Source organism: Mya arenaria, chromosome 8 (genome assembly GCF_026914265.1).
Source record: "Mya arenaria isolate MELC-2E11 chromosome 8, ASM2691426v1".
Classification (NCBI taxonomy): domain Eukaryota; kingdom Metazoa; phylum Mollusca; class Bivalvia; order Myida; family Myidae; genus Mya; species Mya arenaria.
In genome coordinates this window covers 40,285,920-40,305,918 of record NC_069129.1, presented here as the reverse complement: position 1 = coordinate 40,305,918, position 19,999 = coordinate 40,285,920, and the positions used below count along the sequence as shown (strand labels likewise).

Genomic DNA, 19,999 nt, shown 5'->3' with positions numbered 1-19,999 from the left:
TGAAGCCGATAAAAGGTGTTTATTCATTTCAATGCATGTATAAAATGGGATTTTAATTAACTTGATGAAGGAGTTACACTTATAGGCGTAATAACCGTTGATAACTACGGATAAATTTATAATTGGTAAAATGCAGACATGAAGAAAAATGGCAGGTTTACCATACAAGTAGATAAAATGTAAAAATGGTTATTTTCTATGAATTCGGAGAGCTTAAAATTAATTATTTTAAGGTGTCCGAACTCTAAGGTGAAGTACGGTAAATACGTTCGGAAATCCAACTCCAATATTGTCAACTTTACGTACATACATTTCGTAACAAATGCTTTTCGTACCCAAATCACATTTTTTTCAGAGAAAAATAGGTTAGGGTCGGCGGGAAAAAAGGGTCGGTCGGGTAACCTTAGACAGACCTATTTTTTATTTGGCCTTACTGCATAGTTTCTTATTTTTAGAAAACCGAATGTTTACTTAACTTCAAAATGGCGGAAGGTTACGATAAAAGCTTGGGATCGGACGAGGAAAAGATACAAACAGATGACAATAGCACGCAAATGACAGACTTGGCTGGAGTCAGTTGTGAACCATGTAAACAGGAAGGAAGTATTGTTGAGATTGAGGGATATTGTGTCGAATGCAAGGAATATCTTTGCTCAGAATGTTTCAGGACGCATAGAAAACCGAGACCATCACGAAACCATACACTTCAAAATGTTTCCGACATGAGAAAAGAATGTGGTATCCGAGAACAAACATCAACTGGTTCACAAGTTAAATGTAGTATCCACGATGAGAAGATTTCTATGTTTTGTGAAAATCATGACCAAATGTGCTGCGTGGATTGTGTCAGCACTGCACATTTCAGTTGCCAAGATGTCAAGGACATATCCAGTGAAGCAAAAAACATTTTAGAGAGCAAAGAATTCATGCAGTATGAAGAAAAACTGAAATATTTGCAAGATCAGTACAATAACATAAAGAAGAAGACAGAAATATCGATTGAAGAAATTTCGGAATGCTGTGAATACACGCAAATGAAAGTAAACAGAGCAATTAAATCAATGGCGGATAGGGAGATAAACAGTGTCAAACAAAATGTAACTGCATGTAAAGATGCAATGGATAGTTTATCGCGGACATTGATATCTGTAGACAGCATGAAACAAAAAGAGGAAAACGAAATGCTTTTTATCAAAATGAAGATGTCAGGGGTTCAACTAAAGGCTGCTGAAGATGCCGCTATAACCATTGGACGCTCTTCCGTCACAAAATTTGGATTTGTTGAGGCTCAGTCAAGCATCCTCTGTGGCAGTTTTAAAGAAATGCCAGAAAAGATAGGAAGTTTTAAACCTTTACATGTTTTAACGGGAACAGCAAATTATCGAGGCCTGCTTATTTTGAACGAGAACGTTCTTATTGCATCGGAAATGAACTCGAAGAAAGTAGTGATTATAAACACAGAGACTACAAAAACAGTGGAAAAACAATTTAGTGATTTTCCATACGGTATGGCAAAAACAAAGTGCAATAAAGTTTATGTTGCCATCGCAGACGGAAAAAAACTTACACTACTGCGTTCCCCACTGACGGATATCTCGGACACAGAAGACATTCCAATTGGAATGAATTGCTGCAACGTTTCAGTAACCGAGTCATCGTTGGTGATACAGTGTTATCCGCCTGCAACGACTATTATAACAGACATGAATGGCAAAAACTTAAGGGTCCTATGTGATTCCTTTCCAGGGTCATTGAAAACACCGTTTACATTTAAAATTAACTCGACTACGTATAATGCAGTAATGCAAAACACTTCAGAGGCGTTGTTTGTCTCTGATGTAAGCAATAATGTTGTTTTCGAAGTAAAGATGGACGGCAATGTAACATTAATAGATGTTAACATAAAACGACCAAGGGGAATGGTTTTTGGCTCAGATGGAGCCCTTTTCGTCTGCAGCGAAGAGTCACAAAACGTTGTTAAAGTAAAAAATGGCGTTATTCTAGATGCTGTGAAAGGCATTGACTTTAGTCCGTTTATTGTGGCTTTGAATGACGAGAATGACAAAATGTATGTGGCAGGAAATGGCAATGAAATTTACATATATCAGATCAAGTGAATATGTGATGAACATTTGAAGCGTTCATCTTCCCGTGTAAAAAGTTTCGTTTTAATGCAAGCCATGACTATAAACTTCAGATTTGACAGAAACAAACTTGTGTTTGTTTGGTCATTAGCACAAACAAACATATATTATTGTTATTAATGTTTATATTGTAAATAGTCCATTTTTTAAATAAAGCTGAGATTGTTGATATGACACCTATTTAGAGTCAATACGTTAAACTTAATCACAATCGTTCTTAAGTCTCTCAGTTCATTCTGTCCAAGTCGTGTCACTACAATTTCTAAGACATCAATGTTTGGAATTTAACAAACGTTTGGGAAGAGTCGGAGACGTCGAAGATGTTGTTCGGCAATTTTTTCAAAGAAATAATATTTTTTTCTAGTTATGTACTTAAAATAAGAGCACACACTACACTCAAAGACTTAAAGTGTCAGCATTCTACCGCATTGACCCCTCTTACTTGGCCATTGCATATCCAATATCTACCAAACCTCTTTATGAAAACAGTACCGATAGTATCATAGAAACATCAATACGAGTTTTAAGAACGCCATGGAACATCGTTTCATAAACGACGATATCAGAAATGCAGAGTTCTAGAGCTACATCAAGAACCTTTCCAGTGACAAGTACGGAGTGGATATGCACAAGTTGAAACAGAATGGAGAACTCGTGGACTCATTTAGGAAACTTAATGTATACTGATGTGTAGGACTTGACTATAATAAATGCGTAATATACTTTTCGGCTCTACATAACCGTAGTTGCATTTTCTTTATGCAAAAATGTGGTTTCTTGCCTCAAAATATGTCTAATGCATTAATTGATTTATGAAATGCGTCATCCCGTCATCTGAAAGCAGTGGTTCGTTTTACTGATATAATTATAAGATTGAATAGTAGCGATGTTTATCCCCCCCCCCCCCCCCCCCCCCCCAAATACGAGTTCCTTTCAACGAATTTTGCAAAATACCGCCAGTAATACTTAATACTAGATGATAACATGTTAAACAATTAATGTGACAAAATCCTTCATTCTGCCATACTGCGCTGAAACTGAACTTTAAGCCATTTGGTGTTCAACTAATATGATTGACAGATACTAAAAAGCAGTACTGTGAACGTGGACGCGTTGCGATGACTTCAAACGAAACTTTAAACCACGGACCTATAAACAATGGTTAATAGGTCCGTGTTAAAACTTGTTTAAAATGTTGGCTTTGACTTTTCTAGTTTTGTGAGTATACATGACCTCTTCATCAATGCGAAATGGCAATGTTAACGTGCATTCTTTAACTGATTAACGAGCATGGTTTTAACAGTGGTAGACGGACATTTAAATATAAACGTTCAGGTAGTACTTCTTTGAATTTCAAACATATCAAGTGCTGTGTGTTGAGTGCTTGGAAATCATCGTAGGTATAAAGAATAGGTACCACGTTCGATTTGACCCTATCGTCCGAGTGCTTTGAATCTCACCCGAGTGAATCTAATCTAATAAGAAAGGATAGGCAAACATGCAATTTTATGTTTGTTTGTATTTTTTATAAATCAGTGCTTGAAACAAAATTTACATACAACCAATCAAAGTGCTTTCTGACCATGACGTCACTTTGTAGACCTACTGAAATTAACAGCGGATCGCCCCAATTTCTTGCAAGTTCTAAAGCATAACAAGCTTCAGTAGCTTATTTCATCAAGCTAAATTTCTGACATATCTTCATTTTGCTAAAAATAAATTAGCTTATTGTGATAATCATGAAGGTAACTTCCTTCTGAAGTCCAAATATCTTGATTATGTAAGCGCTACACAAATTATATCAAAACAAAAAAAGTGAGCTTAACTTAGGGCTATTCCAGTAAAAACATAAAACCTACGGGGGGAGGCAATTATTTAAACAGTATATGGGTGGGTGTCGTTTTTCGCTAATTTGGACCCAAAAAGTTATAATTGCTTGAGTATGGGGGTGGTAAAGTTTAAAAATACCTCCCCCCTGGTGGTTATATGTTTAAATGAAATAGCCCTTAATTGATCAGTGCTGACCGGAGTTGGTTTGTGATGGATTTGTGATAGAGAGGCATTTATCACGTTGGAAACCCCTTGAATATATTGGTATATAGTGCTATGGTGTTCAACACAGAAAATACAATTTTATCTTATTTATTTCATCTATGTTTCCAAGCATGTAGTGAACCATCTGTTGCCATGGAAACAACTTGATCCTGCGAATCCGGGAACCATACATGCTGGAGCACAGAGATGCTCTCTGTTTGGTCATCCCTGTTCATCACATGGCCATCATGGACAAATTCCAGTCTGCAGTGCTGGTCAACCATCTGGTACACATACACATTGCCGTCAAACCCTGGAAAGATATAAAAAAAAAAGAGGAATGTTTCATGTTTGCAATTGTATTGACACATCAAATGAAGTTCATTCAAATGTATTTGATATTATTTCCAAAAGCTAAAAGCAGGTTTAAAATTCAGGCATTCAAAAATTGATGGCAAATTAAATTAAAAGAAGGGGCACAATATAATTCACACTTGATAGCTGCAAACCCTTTTTCTTTTCTTTTTAAAGCATTATCATATTTATCTCATTTGATAAAATATATTAACAATATTTTGACCCTTTATAACCGAGGAATTGGTGGCCAGTTAACAATAAATGTTAAAAAAGTATATATTGTAATACAGGCCCCAATTTCTCGAAACTTCTTAAGTCCCTTATAACAGGATTAAGCTAAACTCACTATTACTGTTGTTCTATAATATGCGTTATATTTACTTCTTTAAGAGATTTTATAAATTAATTAAAAATAATCTGTATGCTTATTAAAAGAAACCATTTTTCATTTATCAAAATCCATTATTACTATGTATCTTAGCTAATTGAAATAAGCGACTTAAGCCTGTTAAGCTTAAGAAGTTTTCGAGAAATTGGGGCCATATGTTTTTGTCAAGAGACTGTTTAATTTACGACAATCAACTCGTTTGTCTATCTTTCGGTCTGTTTGTTTAAGTAAAGTAATGATATAGTATGGGATGTTTTGCTTATGACAGTGGTTCTAACAGCTGATAATTGTCCATCCTGTACAATAGCTGGGGGGTCTGTTTGAGTATGAGGGATTCATGCAAGCAGCGTAAATTAGCTTTGACCCTTTTTGAAATTGCTTCTTAAGTCCTTTATATTCATGTTAAAGGGACTGTGTCACAGATTGGCACCAAAAAAAGTTTTTTTCTGTAACGAATCTCGGGACAATTATCTTATAGAATGTGTTACGCTTTGATATCATAATTGTTAAAAAAAAGTACCAAAATGTAAAAACAAATTGTGTCGGTGACCAGGTTGGAACCGCGTCACCAAAATTGAAGTCCAACATCTTACTAACTGAGCTATTAAGGCTTACTCTAATCGGGTGACATAATTAAGCTATACACCTACCTCGGTAATATCACGTGATAACACCGACTAGCCAATCCCGCATAAGGAATGAATTCTACCTGGTAGACATACCCAGTTATGTTTTTTAATGGAAAAATATGAAATAACTGGTGAACTTAAATAAATTGTAAACTATGTGGTACTTCAGTTAGTAAGTTTCAATGCATTGTACACATCGATGCCAAGTTTATGTCATTTTTCGACAATTTTCTTCTTTCCCCGGCTATTTTATCATCTGTGAGACAGCCCCCTTAAGGTACTTCCTTCTATTTTTCTGCAAATGTCAGCTAAAAACAATCCTTACAACTTTAAAATAGTCTGAAGTTAAAAGCTTTCAATTCTGTTTTTAGGATTAATCCAGAGCTGAAGAATCCCTGTTATGTTTACCTGATATTGAGAACTTCCTGCCATCATTGTTGCTCTGAAAACATAACAACTAATTAAACTTCACGTTGTTCCCCGAAATTTAAGATTATGTTCAAATAAGCTTGTTCAACTTCGACTTCTGATCAAAGTTTGTTAGTCTTTGGCCATATTTTGTGGCCTCTAGAGTGTTAAATAAGGTCTTCCTTTATTTAAATGTAATCTATTTTTTGACCGAACATTCATTTAACTGACCTAGACATTATAAAGATATTCTGATCAAATTTAAAATATATATTGGGGTCAAAGTGGACGGAGATCCAACAATCCTAAAAAGTTCACCTTGGCCCTTGACATTTTATATTGTTTCTTATATTATCTGGAATCAATATCAATGGATACTTACCTGAATGCAAAGATGTGAGCAAACATCCTTGTGAGTTGTCCATGGTTGTTCTATACTAAGACTTTGTATATCCTGCATGTCTTCCACACATGCACATAAAACATCCCCAGCTGATGAAGCCAGCCAAATATGCTTATCAGACACCGCCAATCTCCAGTGACATTCAGGCTTGTAAGATTTTAGAGTTTTACAGCTACACTGTGATTTTTCACGAATGTCAAACTGTAGCACCGTGCCATTATCTGTACAACAAAATGCTGTGCTGTTGTTATTCAAGTGTATGTCTGAAATTTGTTGAGTGGGAGGGACCATTCCTGAAAGTGCAAAAAATTAACAACATATTTAATCAGGTGAACTAGCAGTTTGATATGAGCAAAAATATTGCAAATAGCTTTTTAAGGTGCTGGGGGCTGTTTCAAGTGTTAAATATCTCCTTGGTATGAGAACTGCTCCTAGGAGTCTGTACTGTCTCCAAATTTGTCTTTATAAGAGCCACATCTCCAAAATTGAGTTAGATACTGAAAGTGTTTTTATTGGAATATTAAGTAAATTAGATTGAAAGTGTTTATTAGCATTAACTTAATTACAAAAGCTTTATGCCTCCACTTATACCAGTGAATATATTCTGAAAAAGAAAACTATTCTGGAATGTATATATTCACGGTTTATTGTTCACACCAAACTGAGAGCAATACATTTTGCAATGTTACCTTCAAGGTTCTTCATATTGTGAACAAGCTGAAATGTTTCTACATCAACAATTTTCAGGCCGCCTGTATTGTAGCCGACCACAGCATTACGTCCTTGCAAATTTGAAATCTTCACGCTCCTCCCAGCTGTGTTATGCTCATGATCAAGTGAAATAACTCTTCCTGGTGCTGGTTTGATAAGGTTGGAAGAGTTATCCCCCATCTCATACATTTCAATAGCTGCTGTGCCATCTTTTGCTAGAACACAGTTCCTGAAAAACAATTAAAGCATTAATTTTGTTTTATGTAAATTGGACACTAATTCACTTATCCAATGTAATTATTTCTGAAATAATCAGTATGAAAGATGAAACCAACAACGAATGATGGAAGAGAAAGTAAGTCTAATAAACAGACATTCAACAGACATTCATGTATTGATCTGCATTAACAGGAAATGGTGGAACTTTAAAATACATGAGTAACTTTAAATACATGAATACCTTAAAAATAAATGACTACCATGAATACATTGAATACCATGAATACCATAACATGTATGAATATCTTGTATACATGCATACATTGAAAATACATGAATACCTTGTGGAAACACATGTACCGGTGTATCTTGAAAATACATGAATACCTTGTACCAGGAATATGCCTCACACAATTAACTTTCCTGTCAGTAAAACAACCACTAGCCACTCGGAAGTCTCGGTCCTTGCTGAGGGACTGAAAAGTATGATAAATTATATTTGTTGCTCTATGATTTCACTACGCATTTTTATCAAGAAAGGTATTTCAAACATAATAAATTATCATACTTTTATGACATATTACATTACATCTCCAACAAGTTAATAAGATATAATGTAACTATATCGTGATTAGCTAAATCAACAGAACATGTACATGTGTCCCTCCTACTCTACACAAGCAGCAAATGCTCAGATATCCCTTGTCAGTCTGATGGACTTCACTAACTATGCACTAGTCATGTTTTTATAAACTAATAAATTTGTTTTAAGTATGAATTAATATCTTGGGTAGAGTCAGTGTTGGCATGCATATTGAGATGTCAAATTAAATTCCCCTCACGTGGGAGTTGAACCTGGAATCCTTTGGTTGAAAATAGTCATACAATTGTTGATGTAAAGATAAATTGCCCTTACTATGTCATCGTCAATGATCTTGTCTGGTAGATGTAGCTCCATGAGCTCATGTTTGCTTGATGTACCACTGTCTGTTGCTACCAACATTCCTGTAAAGTATTATTAAGTTAATTTGTGAGCTGATCAAAGAAGTTTAAAATACATGAATTAGATAATTTTTCAAAGTGCTTCTACATATCACTCCAAAAAGAAATCTTTCCTGGGAAAGATTTTTGTTTCAGAAACTATTATGACAGCAAATGCTTTACCTTTCGCATTCACCCAGTCTGTCGCAGTCACTAAACCATTGATATGATACATGGACAGCTTGTCATACCTGTAAGAGTATCGTATTTATTTAGAGCGAAGGGCATCATATTCAATTATAGAAAAATTTGTAGAGCAAAGAACATCATAATCATTTAGAGTAAAATTTGATTTTCATTTTTTAGGGCAGAGCGCTTTTACTGATGACATCACAAAAAGATTCTACCCAATGTCATGGATACTGATTCTCTTAAAAAAGGGTGTTTTTTTACATCTTTGGCAAAATGAACTTCTGATTAGGCTTTTCAGAAAGTAAAAACCCTTCTACAAAAGCAACACTATTGCCCAAAATGACTAAATCTACTCAGTATAGTACATTATCAATTTTCGGTGCCACAGTGGCTTTTTGTTCGAAACAGACGATGTCCTACAATGACAGCATTTGTAAATATTGGAGAAGTACTTTTGTGTTATTGATATGACATGTATACATGATATAGTAACATTGACATTTAAATGAAAAAGCTACGAAATAACCCGCAGATAACTGCATAATATGATACCTGCATTAATCACAATCAAAAATTATTTTTACCAATTAACTGTTTACATCTACGCATAGTCATTCTAAAATGCCAGGCTAAACATCATTTTAAAAAAGCCTGGACGGCATTTTAGAATGACTACATCTAGATGTAGTCTAAAACAATAGACGTGTTATACGGGATTCTTCCAATCCCTAACGTCTAAACGGGAATGTGCAAAAAACGGGGGTGTTTTAAAAATATTGAAATTGTTTTAAGTGAAGTATTTTATGGTTGAGATTGATCATAAAGAGTTATATTCATATTTTGCCATGTAAGTGAAATGTTATTTTGCACTAAACAAGCATTTAATGCATTAAAACAAGTTGTTTACCTTTCCAATAAAACGAAAGTTGATTGACACAGATAACAATTATGGGAAGGGGAACAACTCGATACAATCGTAATAACTCGGCCTCTTCCGACAAAGCTTCGAGATAGACCTCGTTATACAATCGTAACAACTCGGCCATGGCCGAAATGTTCCGAGCGATTTAAAACTGTGCCCTAAAGCCTTGCAGGTGCCCTTCATGTATATATCGTTATGTTTTGACAGAATGAAATGAAGAAAAGCCGTCAAATTCATAATTATAAGTTGGATAAAAAAAAAATTTATGTACGGAACTAATATAAAATAACATTATCTGGTAATATTTCTTGTTTTTATGATATTTTATAGACGCTATATGCTTTAACCCGGAATCCTGATCGGAACAACTACCCACTTTTGATACTAAACAATTTGTACGTGAAGGATTTGCCATATCAAAAATCTAAAAAAAATCCGTCAACGTACAATTATTTGGACTACATCTAGATGAAGTACGACACAGTACATTATCAATTTTCCGTGCCACAGTGGCAATTCGTTCGAAACAGACGATGTTCTACTATGACAGCATTTGTAAATATTGAATAAAGTACCGCCTAATTGATTCAAACAGCCAGTCGTCGTAATCCATAGCCACTAGACTAGTGAAGATGTTCTGGATTTGTTTTGGATTGTTTTCTACTTTCAGTTTTAAGTACTGCTTGATTGTTTATATCGAGCCGTTTTCTTAACCGATTAATTGACGAGGTTACAAGCCACTATAAAATATAAACATACTGGTATCATTGACAAACTCCTTTCAACGGTTACTTCCCGTTCGAAGTAAAACTGCAAGTTAACGTTGGAATAAGAATGGTAATGGAATCATCTTATTTTGGGTCTGTGGGAGCTGATTTCAAACCATAAGTCATTGCATCATTTTTCAATGTACACGTTATAGTATTTCTATTCCGAACGATGTTTTTTGTTTTGTTTTTAAATTTCACATATTGAATTTTGACCTATTAGCTGTGGTGTTTAGGTCTATATCATAGCTGGCATTTTATCTGGCAGCAAAACTTTATCAAATCCAGGTATTTTTCACCAGTATAACTGCTTTCACTTTCAACTGGGAGTAGGATTTGTTATAGGTCCTAGCTTTAAAACAACATTTTTGCTATCAAATTAAATTCTGGCTCGAGTTCATGCAACATTGAGACGCATAATTACAATTATTTTCAATGAACACCTTTTTATTTTAACAAGCCACTGATAGCTGGCCAAAGTATTAGTAACAAAAAGGTCTTTACAGAATCCATTAAAATGATATAAATTGCCATGACCTTGGAATTGCTAACCTTACATATTTTAATTAAGTTATCTACCAAGTTCCATGATTCTGAGCTATCGCATTCATTATTTATTTTGCAGGAAAAAGTAATAGAAATGATCATGACCATTTATCAACTAAGTGACCCCTAAATAATGGAGTTCAATCACAATCTACATTATATTGTATGTACAAAGTAACAAATTCAGTTTGTTTGTTTTTTCATAACATTCATACATCCATCCCTACTACAAACTGTATACCTTTTAAAAACCTTGCTGACCTTGACCAATAGGAAGCAATAGGGATCATTTTATTGGCAATGAAGTTAAGTAAAAAAAAAAACAGCATTTTTTCAATGATTTTTTAATTTCAAGAATCAAGGGAAACTACATGCCCCTGCAAATTTTATACACAAGATGGATTTCTTCCCATAACCTATGGTTTAAATATAAAATACAAAATATCTTATGGCATAAAAAGGAACCCTCAGTAAACATTCTCTGTCAGACAACTTCTATATGTATATATTTATGGCTAACGAGCTCTAAACATACTAGGTAAAACTCAAAACAAATCACCCTGGGGAAAATCTTTTGATGCTGTCTAAGGTACATGTATGAGTGAACATGAAATATTTGTGTAGAAGTTAGCATTGCATTGAAAGGTTTCTGCGCTCCTTTTGCATTTTAGCCAAGGGCATTGTCAGCAAACTTACTGACAGAATCTCGTTTAAATAAATTTGCATGAGGCAGGGGAGACAACTTTTCTTCTGATAAAATCGTGAAATGTAGCCGTTTTAAAATTTGTAGTGACAAGGCAGACCGGAGTTCAATTCAAGCTTTCGCCAGAATACTTTTCTACTGGAAAACATAAGAACGAGTATCTGTCCATATTTCTGTACGGCACATTGCAAACACCAATGAAACTGCCTCATCAATTATTCCTGTTACGATAGTTCCTAATAAAATTGCCCTCTGTACACAACGTAGAATAGCACAGTACTGTATCTGGGGGATCAGAGGGTTTCTCAAGTACTGAAACAATATGTTTATATTGAAGTAACCTGACGTCAAATCTCCTTTGCAGATACCCGTACGCACAATATTTTGCAATTTCCAATTAATTTTAAAGTGAAGGGCCATAACTCTCACACTATGAGAATGAAAAGGTACACAACTTTCCATTCTTAACAATATTGACCAGTGATGAGGCTGCCATAATCGATCCCTGTATGTAACCCTTTTATTGGGTTGCTTTGTATAATAAAAGAAGGAAACATCACATTTCAGAAATATTTAATTTGATTACTTGACATTTCTTTCAACCAAGCAAACATTACAAATGAAGTCTTGGTTACAACCAACATTAACAACACATTTTAACAAGCAGAGTTTGGTTCTTCATGACTATGACATGATCTGATTCAGTTTTTTTAAATAGAACACAATAAGACTGTAATAATTATTATGCTTTCTTTAATAATGAAATGACTGATGTTGCCAGCAATACTAGAATATTAAAGTTTCTGAATGACCTTGAAATGATATTTTATTTTAAATTACAGCAGTTTTTTTGCATACACACCTTGATAAAATTGATTTTTTTTAGAAATACATTTTCACATATCTGGTACAAATTAAAATTCAACTTCATTGTCATTAGAATTTAAACGCAGCACACTATTTCATTTTTTTGTTAATTAAAGCAATTTACTCAAAATAAAACTTGAAACACACAATGAATGCTTTGTGCAAATGATATTTCCTATGCAGGACTGGTAGAGTAAAATAAAGCTTATTATGACACTGTATTCTCCATCTATAAAAGGCAAGCTGATTGGTGTTTAATGTTCTACATAAGAATATAATTAGTATGCATATATTAATTCTTACATATAAGTATAAAGTAACATTCACCCTTGGCTTAGCTTAACAGGGAGATTATACAATAAATTTCCATCATAGATTTCATTTTTGGAAAACCAGGAAGACGCCAAAGTGACTAACACAATGTCTCTTTTGATTTTCTAAGGATCAAGAATCTGTTAAGAGCCGTAATCATAAAACAAAAACTATTCTTAAATGACTTATAGAAAGATGTCATTCGTGTCAAATGAATTTTTAATGAAGAACAAGAGGCATACCATTGCTGTTAATATAATGAGAAGCAGGCATACAAATGCTCTTAAAGGCACATTCTTTAACTCATAAATACAATATCACAACATGAAGAAACTGACACAAATGATACATGAATCTATCTCTTTAAGAGAATATTTAACAACAAATATAATACTTTAAATACTGTGTTTATATACGAACTTTGTACAACTTGACTAAGAAATACATACACAACATCGATTAACAGATATTGGATATGACAATATTAACTATATTCTTTATAGACTGCTTAACTTAAACTGCTTCTACAATGGCACATTTATTGAGAAAGAAAACTGAAGATTCAAAAGAAACTTGGTATTGTTAATAATGTGACAGTGTCCAAACAGAACCATCTGTTCTGTTTTGTTTATAAACACTAATTATAGAATCTAACCTCTGATGATAGAATCTAACTTTTGATCCTGCTAATGTCCCAGTTATTTGCAATGCATTTTAAATTCTCAAAATTTGCTGCAGACTCAATATATACATTGTATTCAAAGCAAATATGTCGCTGGTAGGGCTTATCAGGCTCTTTATTTCATATGTGAATAAGCCATTTTGGCAATTTATGGACAATATACATGTATGCAGGTCAATAAAGAGCACAAAGTGAATTTTAATTTAGCACTACTACAAGTTTGCAACTTGCGACACAAACTGTTTGAGATCTCTTGCAGCATGTGACACATCAACAACTCGGTCCACCATGTCTTGCACTGCAGGCACTGACGGGTACTGTAGGGCAGCTGTTTTTGTGGACATTACTGTTCTTTTCAGGCAGTCACATAGATAATTTGCCCGCTGGATGATAAGGTTCCGTACCTGTTCATGTTTAAGATTCCTATGTAATGTGTCACCTATGTATACAAGTTTATGCGCAGACACTACAACAAATTTGCTATTTGAAATGAACACTTTAGGAGCTTGATTTGTTTCAATGCACTGAAAAAAAGCGTCAATTGAGTTTGTCAGCAACGTTGTATGGGTTTCCAACTGTTCAGCATAGAATGCTAGCACTTGTTTATCTTCCGAAAGCAGTGGTCCACTCTTAGTTGAGCTTTCACCTTGTTCAGGAATTTCTGTATTTTCTGGTTCATTATTTACAGGTGTCTTTTCACTGTCATCATCTGTATCTCTTACCGGTCTCTCATCTCGTTTCAAAGTGTCACTATCATGGTCTTTCTCATCATTTGGCTTTCTTTTTAAGGTGCCAGTGTCATGTTCTGTGTCACTGTTTTCAACATCACAATCTTCAAGTTTTGGTGGTTTAGCATCTCGTTTCAAAGTTCCCCCAGAATCATCTGAGTAAATATTCACACCATCAATTTCATCTAATGTTTTCTCCATTTCCTTTGCATAATTGTCAGTTGCATTAAGAACTTTTTCAACTTCTTGTTTTTCATATTCACTGATTTCATCTAAACCCTTTTCTTTCGAACCAGTTTTTCCATTGTCATCAGATTGTTTGTTGTCTTCTTCCAGTTCAACATAATCATACTCTTGCACAAGATCTTCAACTTTGAATGATGAGTTATCTGATTCACTCATTCTCTTGACCTGAATATCTCCTGACCAATGCTTATAGTCCCCAGAGTTTCTTTTATTACCAAAGTCTCCTGAAAGGCGTTTAGGATCTGTACCCGAGAACCCAAATGCTGGAGCTTTCTTGTCAGTGGGTGTGGGGGGAAGGGGGCGCTCTGTCGGTGGGGGAGCGGGAAGGGGTCGTGTCTGGACTGGTGTCATCTTGGCAGGAATTGCAGGCTTTTTCCCGTTTGGCGGTCTACCTGCACTTGTCGGAGTGGAATGTTCGGGAGTTCTTGAGCTTCTGTTGAAATCCTTGGCACGTTTGAACAGCAGCTGCGAGTTTCCTTGAATAAACGAAGCAAGCTTCTTTACATCACTACCTAAGTCTTTTGACAATGATATGATAATGGCCAGATCGTCTTTCTTTGGGGACTCAACATGCACCAGTTTGGACACCTGCCATTCCACATCATCCATATGTTTGATGCTCACTCTAATTTGTTGCAAGGCCTGTTGCAAGGGGATCAAATATTTACTCAACTTGTTAATCAACTTCCTGTCTGATAATTTAGCTGAATTCGCTAAAGTACCTTGTCCGAATTCAACAAATTCACCAAGTGCTTGCTCAAGGGCATTACATGCCTGTTTGATATCATACATTTTCAGTTCAATATTGTCTTTCTTTTTCCAGGAACTGTGAACAAATGTGCTAAATTTTGTTACAGACTTTTGAACATCCTGTTGAAGTTTTATGATTAAATCTGTTGCGGCATCATGTTCCAGCAATAGTTCATCGTATATGAGAAAATCTGCCCCTCGGGAATCATTACTGCATATTGACGACCTGTAACTACCATTGTCTCGCTCATCAGAAGAGTCTGATCGTGATGATATAACTGAATCTCTCGTAACCTGTGGAGGGATATCATACACTCCTAGAGGTTTTGGTCTGGGTGTTACTGATAATGCTGAAAATTCTTTCGTCATATTTTTAACTGGGGCGTTATTTCTTGGAGAATCATACAGGTCATCCACTGCATGTTCTTGCTTTTGTAACTTTGGTTTAGCTCCAGAACCTGCTGCACTACTTTCAGAATCCATTTGGTCAGGTTCATCGTAATTATTCTCTTCATCTGAAACTTCAGGGTCAAATGTCTTTTTAGGCTTAATTGCAAAGGAGTCATCTTTTGAAACTTTTTCTGGGTTTGTTGGCGGTGTATCATAATCATCCAAAATTGAGCCTACCGAATTTGATTTTTGACGTTTTGATTTCACTCCTAGTGGTGGTTTGCCTATGACAGGTGTAGGGTGCCTTGGAACATCATAGTCTTCAAGATCAGAAGTTTCAGATCTAACTGAAGTATTATTTACATGAGATGATGTGCTTTGAGCAAACGGTGATCGTGATTTTGGTACATCATAATCATCTAATACATCACCAGGACTTGATGGTTCCGAACCAGGAATATGAATGTTTTTAAAATGAGTTTCACGTGCATTATCCATTGCAGATTTTGGTACATCATAGTCGTCAATCATTGAGGGCGGCGATTTTAATTTTGGAGGCGAGTCATACATATCCAACCCAGAGTCTTTTGATGATCGTATAGGGTATAATGCAGCAGATTTTTCCCTTGCCTCGCGTTCTCGTTGTGAGGGTGGAACATCGTACATGTCCAGAGGAGAAATATCCATGCTTGACCTAGCCGAATCACACATGCTTGCAGAGTTTGACTTATTGTATGACATACCACTAGACATACTCATAGTTTCATCAGAGAACTTCGAAGCCAAGCTAGTCCGTACTGATCCACCAGGCATATCATACGAGTCCAAGCTCAAATGAGTTGGAGGTGTATCATACATGTTGAAATCCGCGGACCGAAAATTTCGACTCTGAGGGGGAGTATCGTAAAATGTCTGCTCCATACTCGCCCCAGACGCATTGAGTAAATCCTCCCTGGAGGAGTTGTTGCTTCCAGGCGCGGGACTCGCTGTGGTGTTAAGGCCCGGGTAACGCTGTGTGGGTATGTCATAGTCGGGCTGCTGGGCACCTCGTGGCTGGGTGTATGTGTACATGTCACCCTGACGGCTGGGCATCACCACCTGAAAAAACACACAAACATAAGTGTTAAAATAATGAATTTTGCAAAGCTTATAAACAGGCCATTTAATTATAAATCCTAACTTCTAAACATTATTCTGATATACATGTAAATAAATTTCATGTACCTACTGAAAAATAACAATCATTCAAAATAAAGAAATTTAAAAAACCTCGCCTATGTTTTTAAAAAATATATCTTCTAGTCTCATCCTCAAAAACTATAAAACTTCAAACAGCCAAGTAAATCTGACAAGTTAACAGTCATCCTTGCCAAATTTGATTGACCAGAGGCAAAATAAAGCCTTCAAACATCTTCAAACATCAACACTACTCACAACACTTTGACTTTAAAACTTTCATATGAACACACTTTTTTCATCCCTTGGAGCACATTCTGATCACATACTGATGGCTGATGAAAAGAATCCAAATTCTGTGCTGAATATATTTCATAATCTAAATATTTCTTGATATCATAAACAAAATCATACACCAGGTCCACATGTTTTTCAGATAAAGCACCAGAAATAAGTGATATTCACGTACATGTAGCTGCACCTTTAAATGCACATGGAATTTGTACAGTTTATGACTAACTCTCCCCACCACAGAAAATGCAAAGTGAGGACACTGTGGTTTTCAAATCATAGCCTGTCTAACTTCAAGCTGCCCCCATTAGCTTTACCCAGTTTTATTAAAATCTGCCCAATTTTCTTGCCTATGAATGACAGCCTAACAGCACTAAATGAAGGATATTCTGACTGTGAAATGAGACCAATTATCATAAATGACTCAATTTGTAGTTCCACATGTCAATCAAGACTTAAATCTAAACAAATTAATACAAAATTATTACCTTCCACTTACAACACGTTATTCCATATTTTTTGGCAAAAACATCCATTTTTAACAAAGTACAAGTTGAATTATTCCATTTTCTTCACATTCATTATTATTCAATTTCAAGTTCAACAAATGAAGATCGTTATGACTAATTTGTTCTTTCACGCTCGCTTAAAAAAATCAATGGCTAACATTACCAAGTTACCGATAGCTACCCGTTTGGAGACCGTTTATAAGGCATTTAAAAATGTAAGATTAAATGTCAGATGTAATTACAGGCTTAGGTCCCTACAAGGGATCAGAATGCATACATTGGTGAATTCAGCATCTGCCGAAACTGCTGGGGTTTGGAAGTTCATATTTCTTGCTGCAAGCGTATATTCGTTATATTGATTATAGTAACTTATTATCAAAGAAAATTACTTTAATCAAGATGACTAAAATCAAGCATTTTCAGTGAATATAGAGTAATATTAACAAACAGCCAAAACAACCATATACATGTATATTTTGTTGTAACGCCACTGACTCTACTTGATGAATATTAATCGTACAATGAACAATTATGAAATAACAAAGACTACAAAGAAGCTACAAAGAAAAAAGTGGCAGAATCAGAAAAACTAAATGGTTGCTTTTCATCACACAGTTTCTCTAATCTTCTGAAATAAATGGAAATAGATACAATAATTATCACTTCATTCTTTAAAACTGTCATATCTCGAAGATAAGGGAATCAAGTCTTGCCACTTTGTAGGTTTCCATAATAAAGGCTGACAACTCTACAATACAGATGTGCAACGCTGCTAATAGGCAGCTTGCATGATACAATCAGTGAAAACACTATATTTCACAGATCACACAGAGATGAATTAGATACAGGGTCATCCTCCATAAAATGGTCATCCACCATATGTTTCCACAAATCTAGAGCGACTGCAAAAAAAACACATAATTGACCGCAAACATGCAAAACATTAACAACAATGGACAAAAACATCCACAGCAGTCAATGATGCATGCACCATGTTGTTGTAATGGTGCAAAACATAGATCAGCATTTCGATGAAAAATATGTCTTGAAGCAGAATGGAAAACATTAATGAACAACTTCTAAACAATGACAAAACCTAACAATGCATGACCTTTAAGTTTTTTGGCACTTGACCAGTTTAGCGTAACAAAAGGGTTAATTTTCCACTTTTCATGAAAGGTCATAAAATGTCATCAACATCATAAACTTGTAAATTATTTTCTGATAATAATTTTAGAACAGCTTATAATTTCTTAGCAAATTATAAGAAATTTCTTAGCAAATTATAACATAATAATTATACTTATAGTACTCAAAAAGAGCGAGAAAAATCATTTGATAACATAAATCTATTTTTAATGCTTTATATGGTCCTCATGTAAAAATCATTTAACAACATAAATCTATTTTTAATGTTTATAGAATTGCAACGCAATAAAAATGTAATAAGAAGATACTTCTCATCAAATTCAATATCACATCAGAAGAAAGAAAATCGAAATCTTATACATAGGCAATGAACATTTTTCCTCGACTGTGACAATTTTTTATTTTATTAAAAAGATTACTGTGTTTTGCAATGTCATGCTGATCTGTTTGCTAAGAAGCTTTAATGACCTAAACAACCACCTGACTGACTCAGACTTTCTGAAATTCAGCATCATCTTATCATTCTATCTCTTTGGTGTTCCAACTTATTTTGGGGGAATTTTCTGGCTTATTTCGCATATAACTAACATTACATCTGCCTGCTAAATATAATTTTCAGGAATAAAAACAAGTGGTAAAGATAAATAACAGCTGATCAGATAATGTTGGAACATCTTTATCAAGCTGTGCTGAGTGACTTCCATCTTCGGAGACCTTTAAAAAATAATTTGCACTAAATTTTGCAGCAGATCCATGGAGTTATACAGATAATTTTGATTTGTTTAAGTTACCTAGTTTTCATCATGAACTCTTATTATATTATGAGCTTTAAAATGACACTAAATGCCTAAAAAAGATAACTGACTAATTTGAAATACAGTACTTGGATGTGTCGAAAAAAACATTACACATTTTTCCTTAAAAGGAGTTGTGAAAATAAATTACGTCAACATTTTTTGTAATTGCTTAAACCAAGTCCTCATCAATTATTCAAGTAATGACCATATTGCATCTTAAAAGATAATGAAAACTGAAATAATGATGCACTAATGATTTACTGGCAAAAACCTGACTTTGTACATTAACTAATACATTTTTCATTCATAAACTGTGCAATTTCAGTGTGTTTACTATGAAAAACTTAATTTCATGAAATTTATTGACATTGATACTTGACTCACCTCGGTAGCAAACTAATCACACGTAAATGTTTGATTTCTCTGACGTCTATTGATGACCACAGTCAAACAAGTGCATTCATGAATATCAACTATAAGTCGGCCCTTCAAAAATTGTCAACTTCCTTTGCGGTACAAATAAACATTTTAATTAGGCTTCTGAACAAAAACGCTATTGTGTTTTAAAAAAAATAATCATATTATAATTTGCAATATGAGCAATGAAATCCATTTTGCTAACAGATCAAGGTTACAAAGCATGATGACGGAACTCATTTAAAATGATAAATTTAGAAACTGAAGTTACCAGAAGCCGG

General features: G+C 34.7%; 3 protein-coding genes across 7 annotated transcripts in view; 1 reads left to right on the top strand and 2 right to left on the bottom strand.

Annotated features, from left to right (window-relative positions):
• The first annotated feature begins 482 nt into the window (after positions 1 to 482).
• On the top strand, positions 483 to 2,117 carry LOC128244180 (protein wech-like). Its single transcript, XM_052962199.1, has one exon. It carries the CDS (start codon positions 483 to 485, stop codon positions 2,115 to 2,117), a length of 1,635 nt encoding a protein of 544 aa, XP_052818159.1.
• A 1,526-nt stretch (positions 2,118 to 3,643) lies between these two features.
• Positions 3,644 to 10,094, bottom strand: LOC128243821 (WD repeat-containing protein 73-like). Its single transcript, XM_052961786.1, has 8 exons — positions 9,964 to 10,094; positions 8,458 to 8,525; positions 8,210 to 8,298; positions 7,681 to 7,769; positions 7,053 to 7,303; positions 6,343 to 6,656; positions 5,961 to 5,994; positions 3,644 to 4,491 (listed from the first exon to the last, which is right to left on the bottom strand). The coding sequence occupies exons 1-8, from the start codon at positions 9,999 to 10,001 to the stop codon at positions 4,292 to 4,294; spliced, it is 1,083 nt and encodes a 360-aa protein (XP_052817746.1). The 5' UTR covers positions 10,002 to 10,094; the 3' UTR covers positions 3,644 to 4,291.
• Positions 10,095 to 11,960: 1,866 nt separating this feature from the next.
• The window catches only part of LOC128243211 (breast cancer anti-estrogen resistance protein 1-like), a 45,393-nt gene continuing 37,354 nt past the window's right edge, over positions 11,961 to 19,999 (bottom strand). For all 5 annotated transcript variants that reach the window (XM_052960815.1, XM_052960813.1, XM_052960814.1 and 2 more), the window contains exon 3: positions 11,961 to 16,477. In XM_052960815.1, the coding sequence (XP_052816775.1) occupies positions 13,478 to 16,477 (3,000 nt within the window). In that variant the 3' untranslated portion in view covers positions 11,961 to 13,477. The remainder of the gene's footprint in view (positions 16,478 to 19,999) is intronic.

Excerpts from the sequence above, each read along its gene's own strand:
- LOC128244180 (XM_052962199.1), top strand. The coding sequence starts at position 483 with ATGGCGGAAGGTTACGATAAAAGCTTGGGATCGGACGAGGAAAAGATA.
- LOC128243821 (XM_052961786.1), bottom strand. The coding sequence starts at position 10,001 with ATGGATTACGACGACTGGCTGTTTGAATCAATTAGGCG. Across the intron at positions 7,304-7,680 it reads AGGCATATTCCTGGTACAAG|GAACTGTGTTCTAGCAAAAG; the intron begins GTATTCATGTAT and ends ATTGTTTTTCAG. Across the intron at positions 4,492-5,960 it reads CAGGAAGTTCTCAATATCAG|GGTTTGACGGCAATGTGTAT; the intron begins GTAAACATAACA and ends ATATCTTTCCAG.